Below are 11861 nucleotides of genomic sequence, written 5' to 3' on the forward strand. Positions count from 1 at the left end.
ACTTTAAACCCGAAACAACCAAAACGGCCCGTTAGTTAGCTAAAATATAACCCGAAACAACCAAAACGGCCCGTTAGTTAGCTAAAATATAACCCGAAACAATCAAAACGGCCCGTTTTTAACAAAAATATAACCCGAAACAACCGAAACGGCCCGTTTTTTTATCAAACTTTTAACCCGAAACAACCAAAACAAATCGTTTTTTAATAAAAATACAAGCCGAAACAACCCAAAATGACCCGTTTTTTAGCTAAAATATAACTCGAAACAACCCAAACGGCCCGTTTTGTAGTTAAATAATAACCCGAAACAACCCAAACAGCCCGTTTTTTAACAAACTTTTAACCCGAAACCACCGTAACGAACTATTTTTGAACAAACTTTTAACTCGAAACCACCAAAAATGGCAGTTTCGGGTTAAAAAGTTACCTAAAAAACGGTTCTTTTTGGTGGTTGAGGGTTTAAATTTTGCTAAAAAACGGTTCGTTTTGATGGTTTCGGGTTTAAGTTTTGCTAACAAACGGTTCGTTTTGGTGGTTTCGGGTTTAAGTTTTGCTAACAAACGGTTCGTTTTGGTGGTTTCGGGTTTAAATTTTGCTAAAAATCGGTTTCGGATGATATATATGATGATGATATATATGATTATGAAGATAAACAAACATCACACATTAATGTTAAGAAGGTATATATAATTCATATTATATATTTATAACAAATGTTGGCTTATTTCAAATGGTTAGTGTTGTTGGTTGTTAAATCGCAGGTCGGGGGTTCGAACCCCACTCCACACAATATATTATAGGATTATTAGTTTTAAATTAATTATAGGCTCAGGGGTAAATTGGTAATTTCAACATTTTATGGTCAGTCAACTAACGGTCAACATGACGGAAATATGACAGACGTCCATAATGCACAAATTAGTTTTCAGTGACTAATCCATCTCCTGCGGGTATATCACGAGTCAAATTGGAATTTTCTCTAAAATATAAAAACATGCCTATAATAATAATAAAATAATATAATAGAAAAAAAAGAAAAGAAAAAAGGAAACGAAAAGTCCAAATCATAAAATAAAAACGAAAAGTCCAAATCTTCATCTTCATCTTCATCTTCATCAGTGTCTTTACGATCACCACCGCTGATCGGAACCTGCAACAACAACACAATGGAATTAGCCTCCAAACTCCTCCGTTCCACATTCCTCAACCCATCACCTCTTTCTTCCACCCTCCAAAAACCCTATTTCCGCCCCCAATTCCGCCCAATCCTAACCCCCATATCCAATTCTCACAATACCCACCCCCCCCCGCTTATCCGCCGTCGCCGTAGACACCGAAACCACCACCGTCACCTCCCCAGACGATATCGAATCACTATTTTCTTCACAAACACAACCCGAAACCTCGCGAGGCAACGGCAAACACTCGGGCACCGGTGCCTCGAGTATTTCATCAGGAGTTAGGTTAGAAAACATTAGTAAAACTTACAAAGGAGTCACAGTGCTTAAAGATGTAACCTGGGAGGTTAAAAAGGGTGAGAAAGTAGGCTTAATGGGCGTTAACGGTGCCGGAAAAACCACCCAGTTAAGGATAATATCCGGCACCGAACACCCGGACTCTGGGAACGTGATAAAGGCCAAACCCAATATGAGAATATCCTTTCTGAGCCAGGAGTTTGAGGTGTCGATGACTCGGACGGTCAGGGAGGAGTTTCTGCATGCTTTTAAGGAGGAGATGGAGATATCGAACCGCTTGGAGAGGGTGCAGAAGGCGATCGAAGGGTCTGTGGATGATCTGGAGTTGATGGGGAGGCTGTTGGATGAGTTTGATTTGCTGCAGAGGCGGGCGCAGGCCGTCAATTTGGATAGTGTTGATGTCAAGATTAATAAGTTGATGCCGGAGTTAGGGTTTTCGGTGGAGGATGGAGATAGACTTGTGGCTTCTTTTAGTGGTGGCTGGCAGATGAGGATGTCACTTGGGAAGATATTGCTTCAGGTATAATAACTTGTTACTAAATTTTGGTTTATTATGATCGAATTAATACATAGATTGAGTTACTGAAATATGTTTATGGATCATGAGGACTTTAGGGTTGTGCACGGGTCGCTTTTGGGCTCAAATCAAACCGAAACCGAAACTAAAACCAAAAATTTGATTTTTCGGGTATGGCTATTAAAGTTGGTTCGGTTCTCTTTTCAGGTCTGAATACTACATGCAAAATTGAACCTGAATCGGAAATTCGGTTTTTGAGAAAACATAAAATCAAACCATCGATTTTGAGTTTGGGTAGATTTGATTAAGTTAGTTATTTCGGTTTCATTAACATCCTAAATTGCGGGCATTGTATGTTTTTACATCTTATATGACATATGGTAAGAATTTGATTAAAAATGAATTATTAGGTTTTGTACAAAACATGCTAGAATTATCAATCTGTTGGGTTATTGTCGTGCTTCATGACAAATGATTGAATACATATTCTTGTTATCTTTAATCTTACTATTATTAAATAAGAAATCTATGTTTTCATTGTATATTTAGTTGGTTCTTGGATATGATTTGATTTATAGTTTTTATGATATTTAGTGTCAAACTAAGCTGATTATGTGGCCAGCTGATTATGCGAGCAACTGATTCTTCACGTTGCAGTTATCACTTTATAAACACCATCCAACCCCCCCCCCCCCCCCCCCACCCCAATATAGAATACATGATATTAAATTTGTTAACTTTTGCAGGATCCAGATTTGTTACTGCTGGATGAACCTACAAACCATCTCGATCTAGACACGATCGAGTGGCTTGAAGGTTATCTCAGTAAGCAAGATGTTCCAATGGTGATCATATCTCATGACCGAGCTTTTCTTGATCAATTATGCACAAAAATAGTGGAAACCGACATGGGTGTTTCTAGAACATTCATCGGAAACTACTCTGACCATCATGGATTGAAACTCAGTTTGCTGCTTGGGAAAAACAACAAAAGGAAATTGAGCACACACGTGGTTTGATTAGTAGGTTAAGTGCTGGAGCTAACTCTGGACGTGCATCTACCGCTGAGAAGGTTTTTATTATTATCTATTAAGTTCTAAACTATTAAAGAATTTGTTAAACAAGTTTAGCAACTTTAATATACAACTGTCAGTTTTAGTGATTTTTTCGTGTACTTTTTACAAGTTGAGGAACCTTTTTACTTATATTGTAAATTATGTAAGTTTAATGTTTTTTATAGCTACAAAAGTGTGGGTTATAAACTTCTTTTTAAATCATCTTATTCTCATTTACACTAGTTTTATACAATAACAGAAGCTAGAAAAGCTCCAAGAGGAGGAACAAATTGACAAACCATTTATTAGGAAACAAATGAAGATTAGATTCCCTGAACGTGGAAGAAGTGGAAGAGATGTAGTGACGATAAAAAATCTTGACTTCAGCTATGAAGACAAGGTAACAAATTATAAATCATATTAATGCCCTTATTTAATCTGATAAATATATGTTTCTCTGCTGCAAAATAATATTGCATGCTTACACAGGTTCTGTTTAGAAAAGCCAGCATAAATATCGAAAGGGGTGAGAAAATTGCAATAATTGGGCCAAATGGTTGTGGAAAGAGTACTCTGCTCAAGTTGATTATGGGCTTACAAAAGCCAGACAGCGGCGAAGTAATTCTTGGCGAGCACAATGTGCTCCCAAACTACTTTGAGCAAAATCAGGTAATGCAAATAATCATAGAACTATAGGAGTCACATTTGTGTTAATAATAATGGTAATAATAAGAGTAGTTGGTTGATCCTAATTTTTAATTACAGGCGGAGGCTCTTGATTTAGAGAAAACAGTGCTTGATACCGTAGCTGAAGTTGCAGAAGATTGGAGAATCGATGATATAAAGGGGCTCCTTGGACGTTGCAATTTTAAGGCCGATATGCTTGACAGGAAAGTCTCTCTATTGAGTGGCGGTGAAAAGGTGTGTTTTTCTAAATGCTTAAAATGCTTTTTATACCGGGAAAATAACAACTTTGTAAACCAAACAATAACATTGATCTTGATGATGCCCATGTGCATGTATTATAATAAATTTTTGTGGGCGTTTTCAAGAATCGATGGCGGGAGTATAGTATTGGTTTTATATCTTGCTTATATGAAATAATAATAAATTTGGTTATATTGCAGGCACGACTCTCATTTTGTAAGTTCATGGTTAAGCCTTCGACCTTACTGGTATTGGACGAGCCGACTAATCACTTGGATATACCTTCGAAAGAAATGCTTGAGGTTTGTTTCATTGACACCTTCATTTATTTTGTCCTCCTTTCATGAGTGATCTTGGTTTAAAACAAAGGCACAGGGCACACGCATCATGTACGGGTCGTGTTGCCCTGTAAACAACCAAATAAGCTTTATTTAAAACTAAAACCTTTGTTATCAAGCAAACCTTTCATATCCCTCTAGTTGTTTTACCTACAAGTCTCCTACCCGAATTTTGACCATTTTTAACGAAATTTGACCAAGAAGTACATGAGGCTTCTCAAGGACCGGTATGGACTCACACATCAGGAATGCTAAGTGAGTGAATGATTGCTTAGTGTTGAGAAATTATGTTGTGTTTTGTTTACTAGGAAGCAATTTCCGAGTACGAGGGAACCGTGATCACTGTATCTCACGATCGATACTTCATAAAACAAATTGTGAACAGAGTTTTAGAAGTAAAAGATGGCAATTTGCAAGACTATAATGGTGACTATGAGGTAAGTTCTCGTTTAATAAAAGATATCGAAACTTAATCATCATAAAGTTGATTTATTTTATGTTGCTTTCAACAGTATTATCTTGAGAAGAACATCGAGGCAAGAGAAAAGGCGCTTGAAAGAGAAGCCGAGCTAGAGGACAAGTCTTCGAAAGCAAAAGCCAAATCCAAGATGTCAAAGGCAAGATATTTTTTTGTCCATGTTAACCAATAACATTTTTTTTATTCTCATTCATATTGCTGCTGGTTTGGTATGCTCCAAATTTGATTTGTGTATTCTGTCTATGATATTGTATTTGAGTTTGCTTGTTATTTCAAGGCTAAGTTAGATTTTTAAGTGTTCATTATTAATACATCCATCCAATTTAGTAAGTACTTTCCACTTGAAATAATACTGAATACGTATGTTTACGTGATTTGATTTATATTCCAAGAAAATAGAGCCACAATCCATATTGAAATAATGCTGATGTATGTTCTAAAAAGTAAAGAAGGAAAGGAGCGTCAAGGAAGATTAGAGAAATCAAGTTAAATCATTTAAACATAGGTTACCACATAGAACGCAAATCATATTTATTCAATCACATGCATAAACATGAACATCGATCAAGTTAGAGAATCGTGTGGGAATCGTCTAGAAGGAAACATGTGTAGTCCTCTTCAACTGATCAATATTTGCATTTACTACCATCAAGTAATTTAATGACATTTAACGGGTTATTTCCAGCACAAGTTTGTTAACATGCGCTTGGTGGAGGCTGATGTCAACTTGGCGGGCTCTATTGCAGTTAAGGAAAACATAAGACATCGAATGATACGATTTTTGATACCATTGTTAATAATTCGTTCTTGTGGTTTGTTAATAGGAACAAGAAGGTAAACCTTAGTTGGGTCTGGTGGTTAAAAAATCACCTAATGTACATTTAATTCTTTCCGGATAGTTTGTGTCTAGTAGCTGTTTCTTTATGATTTTTCACTTTAAGAAAAAAGTAGTAAAATTAAATAATCTCTCAATCTTGAGTGTACAATAGTTAATCAAATTGCTAATTATATCTAGATTATTTAATTCGCCTTTGGTGGTTTAGGGATTGAGACGTTAAATTGATTAATGTTCCCAAGGGGTAAATAATCTGATGAACCGCCCAATTCGCAATTAAATACCCCACGTATTTCCAATATCATCATAAATGTTCTTTAATAAACTATATAGAGAACATCAATATATTAAATAATTCCAACATGATCATAATTTTCATATGAAATTGTTTATAACTGCATTAAAATATTTTGTTGGTCCCTAATTATTTTATTCGTAAGTTATAACTTATTAATTGTTTAAAAATCGAAAAAAGAGAAAACAAAGTTGATGATACTAGGACCGGGCCTTTGATATCGAAGACAACGTACCGTCCAGAAATTCTTGTAACTAGGTTTAAGATTTATAAGATTCCTACCATAAACATATATAAGAACATGTTTTTTTTTCTTAAATATATACTAACGTACAATAGCAATGATATCATTATTAATAAATACAATAAGAAGTTGCTACAAGTTATTATAAACATATATCTTATATAACTCATTCAAGTGGTTACACACATTTAAATAAGTTTATCATACAACCCTAGTAAACTATGATATCATAATTTGACTCAAAAGTTTGAGTAATGACTGTACTTGTGCTTATACAAAATAAGCACTACATTGTAAGACTTTTTATACTTGGACGAAGAAAACCATGAGTGATGTTTTCCCATTTTTAAATTTGTATTTTTGTCAAAGGTATATATGAAAAAACCATCGTCTTTATTTATTTATTTATTTATTTATATTTATATTTTCATAAAAGACGACTTTTATTTTATTAAAAGTAACCAAACATAATGATTTTGAAATCAATCATTCAATGATCCACGTCTAAGGCCATCTTGGTGTAACTCGAACCTTCAAGCCATGTTTCATGTAAAGGATGATCGAAACATTAGGTTCAACGACATGATCTTTAACCATTTCAAAATTGTAATTATGAAGAATCATTGCACCTATGGCTTTCATTTGAGTGAAGGCCACTTGTCTCCCGATGCATGTCCGAGGACCTGCATTGAACGACAAGAACTTATATGATGGCTCGTGCCTTATCGTATTTTTGTCGGTGATCCACCTCTCCGGCTTGAATTTGCAACTATCTACGCCCCAAATAGTTTCCATCCTTCCCATGGCGTACAAAGAAAACAAAACCTTGAATTATACGAAAGAAACAAAATCAAAATAAAGCACGTATTATATATGCTTGCTTACAAGTTTTAAAATCTTGTACAATTTAAAATATAAACGAAGCAATGAATAGATTACTTAAAAGTATAAATTATTCTGAATATGTTAATGAAATATGAAGTGCAATTGAAATTAAAAAGTTAGGTGAAATTTTGAACATACACTTGAAAAGTAGAAACTTGTGCCGAACGATTTTGGTTATTTGAATGTGACATTATACCATAATAATTAATTACGACTTTTTTTTTCTTTTTTATTTTTTTACATATACGATCAAACCTCAACTTTTATACTGCATAATACTTTTGTGTTAAAAAACATCATTATAAAAATTACTATTATTTACAAATCAAATAATAGTGTATTCATTTTTAACTGATCAAAGTAACATTTTATATCATATATATCTTTAATATATATAGACAGATTTAGAAAATGGTTACCTTCACATATCAAAAGAAATAAACGTTACCTTCATAGTTGGATCAACTCGATGACCGCTAGGAAGAAACTCGGGTTTAATCGGAGCCTTATGTTGAAACGGGACTGGTGGGTAGAGTCTTAACGCTTCACAAAACGCAGCATGTAGATAAACGAGTTTGTTCGTTTCTTCGCCTTTGAAAACACATGGTTTTCCAACATCAGACGTGGGAATAGTCGCATTTATTTCATCTCTAATCTTTTTAATGATGCTTGGGTGGGTCACACCGAGCCAAAGAAACCACGTTAGTGAAGAGCTCGTTGTGTCCCTCCCAGCAATCATCAAATTCAAGATGGTATCCCTCAAGAACTTATCATCTTGTTTGAATTTGAACCCATCACCGCATGACTGATCATTTTGATCCGTCATCAAGGACGTCAACATGTCAACACCCGTTGCATCATCGTGTTGATCAGACCCGACCCGGTCGCTCATATCTTTTCGTTTTCTAGCGATAAGATCCCCGATGACATCATCCAATGTCTCCCATGCATGTTTCAGTTTCCTCTCTTTCCCAAACGCTAGCCACCTTTGTAGCTTCCACAGGCTTTTTGGAACCACGTGGCGTGCGAAAATGGCTTCTTCGGCATCATCCAAGGCTCGTGCGAATGGTACGTCTTTGAAGTCGACCGTTAAACACTCGGGGTCGTATCCGGTGACAAACATACAAGTAGTGTCAAAAGTAAGCCTTTGAAAGACATCTTGCATGTCTACAACCAAACCTTTTGATGCAACATGGTTTAGCACCGGAGTTAAACCCTTAGACAGTTTTTCAGTGGTCATCCTTGCCAAGAACTTTTGAAAGTTTTGGTTATTAACCAAAGCGTTGGTAATCTTTCGATGTGTACGCCATAACTCGTTATCGGAGTTGAAGATCCCGTCTCCAAGGACTTGAAAAATCTCTCTAAACTCATTGCCTTTAGGGAAATTTAAGAAGTTGGAGCTCATGATGTGGTGGATATCGGATGGGTCAACGGTGGCCAACATGTCCATTTTAACGAACCATGGACCTTTGAACAAGAAGGTGCCTCCAGTCTCCCCAAGTAGCTCTGCACACCGTTCGTGGATTGATTCAACGTTGCGAGCCAAAGACGGAAGCATCCCGAGAAATGGCCAGTCGTAAATTTTCACGTGTCGTTGACGGAATAAAGAGAAAGAGATGTAGCATATGGCTGCGAGGATTAGGTCAAGGAAGGCGGAAGGGAAAGCCATTATATGGTGTGGGAGTAGAATGAATGAAAAGAGTCGAGGGTTCATTAGTAGTATTTATATTGGTGAATGTGATTACGAGATTGGTTGTTGGTTGTTTTTTGTTTGACCGTGTACTGTGGAGTCAAAGTGAAACATGATGTTCTTTTAACATGAAAACGATGAATAATGGAGTTTTAACATATTTTTCCTTGATAAACCTACTAATTTACATATTTCAATCATCATCTATATATTTCCTCATTTTATAACAAATTACCCTTCTACCCCATTTTAATTTACAATACCCAAAACCAAACAAATTAAAAAATCACAATTTAAAATTTACTATTAGAAAAACAATTGAGAGGTCGACATCATTTACATCCATTCTTAACTATCTTAATTAACTAATAATCAACTTTAACCTTATATAAAATACAATATGATGTTAGGTTAGTTTCTGGTAGCGAGTCAGATCCTGCAAGAGGCTTCCAACAGTGAACCAAATCCCGTCGTGTGCTTCTAAAGCCACATGCCAGATTTGACAGACTTATGGTATAGAACAAAATCATCATGACAAGTTTCAAGCAGTACACCATATCTGGTGAAAAGGCTTCTAGGCTTTAGCCATATCCTAAGGGAGGCTTCTAGTATTACACTAGATCTGATAGAGGTTAATGGCTAATTTATTAAGATAAACAAATTAAAAAAATACCAAATGACTAACACTATTTAATTTATCCTTAAATAACATAGGTATGTTTGGTAACATTGTTGAGTTATGCTTCTCGCAATAAGTGGGCTAGGTTATAACCATAATTTGTTGAGAAATACAAATCAGAGGTGTTATAAAAGGATAAATATGGAAAGATGAAATTAACCAGGTTCATCAATATAAAGCCTTTATTTAATATGGATTAAATACTCAAAATATTTGAGTTTTAACATATTTTCCCTTACTAAACCTACTAATTTACATAATTCCCAAACTCTAAAACATCATTTACATATTTCTCCTTTTCATAACAAATTACCCTTTTACAAGAAGAAAGGAAGAGATTTGCTATTGTTACAAGTCTATCACTACAACAAAAAGGGCTTTTTAGGACCTTTTGTGTGGGACGCTTGTAGAATAGGGTCCTAAAATCTATTTAATAGGACAAATGAACATTTGAGGTCCTTTTACAATATACACTACAAAACCGGTGTCCTAAAAAGTTATTTAATAGGATGGATGATTCTTTGGGGTCGTATTATCATATAACTTAATAAGACACTTAAAATCTAAATCCTAATAAAGTAACCTATAAGACATGTAGTTGTTGGTGTCCCATTATGTAGTAATGTAATAGGACACTTGATCACCGGATGTCTTATTATAACATAAGTTAATATGACATTTTGTAGTTAAGTCATTAATGTTCGGTGTTATAGGACCCCTTTCTAGTCGGTGTCATATAAGAACATAACTTAATAGGACATTTTACACTATGGTCTTATAACTTTAACCCTTTTAAGACGCTTAATCATTGTGGTGTTATTATAATACACCGTAATAAGACATTTGATACTTGAGTCATAAAACGTATGTTTTATAGGACGTTTATTCGCTAGAGTTTTATTATAACATAACTTAATATGACACTTGACACTTGAGTCTTATAACTTTAACCTTTATGTGATGCTTAATCATTGTGGTGTTATTATAATACACCCTAATAGGACACTTGATATTGTAGTCATAAAACATATATTTTATAGGACGTTTATTCGCTAAAGTTTTATTATAACATACTACAAAAAAGTGACCATATATTACAGACTAAAGTGTTGTTGTTTCAGTCTCAAATAGTTCGTATCTAGGACTGATTTTTCAGTTGCTAGTAGCATTAGGGACTACTTTTAAAAGACAAATTTTACTAACTAATAATTAGTCACTAATATTTAGGCACTTTATTTTAGACTAAATTTCAGTCACGAATGTGTTTTCAACATATATCTTTTGGAGATATACTTATTTGTTGCTGAATTTCAGTCTCAAATATACATCCTCTATAATGGAAAATGGCACAAATATGTTGGTGACAAATCTTCAGTCTCTAATATAAAGGACATGTATTAGAGACTGAATATCAGTCCTTAATATATTTAAAATGAACGGAAATAAGGACTAATATTCGGTCTTAATTATAAGAAGCGTCGAGCGATTAACTTTCAGTCTCTAATGGTGTTAACAAATTCAATCGTTTGATGAGAAGTATCGGGGACTAAAAATCAGTCACAAAGATATTTTTCAAAACATTATTCGAAACTGATATTTAGTTTCTGACGTATTTTGAAGACAAAATAACTAGAGATTAATTTTCCGTCTCTAATAACCAATATATATTCAAACCATCTAAGACTCACATTAAGTCATAAACATCTTTTGGTATAAGAAATGTTGGGCGACTAAATTTACAGACTCTAATTGTGTTAATCAAGTTCTACTATATTTGATGAGAAGTATCAAGAAGTGGAAATAAATCATAAATATATTTTTTAAACATTATTCGGAACAGAAACTTAGTTTCCAACGTGTTTTGTAGACAAGCCAATATCCCGTCCTCAATAATCCATATATGTTTAAAGTTCAAATCATATAAAAGAAAAATATATGATGGAGAAACAAGATATGAAATCGATGAACAATATGGTGCTAGAGATAACAAGTGGTCGATTAGGTATTTTAGCGACAGGGATGAATCAATATGTGTAGATAAAAGAATGACATACATCGATATTATTTAATAGTATATATTAAAACATGGTCGGTTTGAAGTTTTAGCAATAAAAATTAATCTCTTTTTCAATTTTTATATTGTATTAAAAGAATTCAGAACATGAGCTAAATGCAAGTTTTATTCTTGTATAGCAGGTTCAACGCTTACCTAATTTTTTTGAAGCTCTCCTGTTCGAGACACGGCTTTGGCTCTTTCTTTTTTCAATTTTAAAGTCACAACAAATGATTTAATTCATGTTTTTAAATTCACAGCAAGTCAATAAATACTATTGACTTACTGAAATAGAATATAATAATATTAGTTTTCTTATCTTATGTATATAAACGAGATCTTTAAAAACTCGCTAATTGATCTCTAACTTTTCTTAAGCCACCATATT

At 34.3% G+C, this 11861-nt stretch overlaps 1 protein-coding gene and 1 pseudogene across 2 annotated transcripts; one reads left to right on the forward strand and one right to left on the reverse strand.

The window, feature by feature from the left end:
* Positions 1-1117: 1117 nt before the first annotated feature.
* LOC143598915 (ABC transporter F family member 5-like) lies at positions 1118-4964 on the forward strand (annotated as a pseudogene). The gene is made up of 8 exons (XR_013147214.1): positions 1118-1997; positions 2741-3066; positions 3309-3449; positions 3539-3718; positions 3815-3970; positions 4177-4278; positions 4623-4751; positions 4827-4964. The product of XR_013147214.1 is annotated as an ABC transporter F family member 5-like (transcript).
* Positions 4965-6670: 1706 nt separating this feature from the next.
* LOC143599398 (alkane hydroxylase MAH1-like) lies at positions 6671-8756 on the reverse strand. Its single transcript, XM_077077365.1, has 2 exons — positions 7500-8756; positions 6671-6991 (listed from the first exon to the last, which is right to left on the reverse strand). Exons 1-2 carry the CDS (start codon positions 8718-8720, stop codon positions 6671-6673), a joined length of 1542 nt encoding a protein of 513 aa, XP_076933480.1. The 5' UTR covers positions 8721-8756.
* Positions 8757-11861: the final 3105 nt, after the last annotated feature.

This window comes from Bidens hawaiensis, unplaced genomic scaffold, assembly GCF_021521415.1.
Source record: "Bidens hawaiensis isolate Kalapana, Puna unplaced genomic scaffold, B.hawaiensis_p1.1 tig00001920_1, whole genome shotgun sequence".
NCBI lineage: Eukaryota > Viridiplantae > Streptophyta > Magnoliopsida > Asterales > Asteraceae > Bidens > Bidens hawaiensis.

Excerpts from the sequence above, each read along its gene's own strand:
- LOC143599398 (XM_077077365.1), bottom strand. The coding sequence starts at position 8,720 with ATGGCTTTCCCTTCCGCCTTCCTTGACCTAATCCTCGCAGCCATATGC. Across the intron at positions 6,992-7,499 it reads GAGTTGATCCAACTATGAAG|GTTTTGTTTTCTTTGTACGC; the intron begins GTAACGTTTATT and ends GTATAATTCAAG.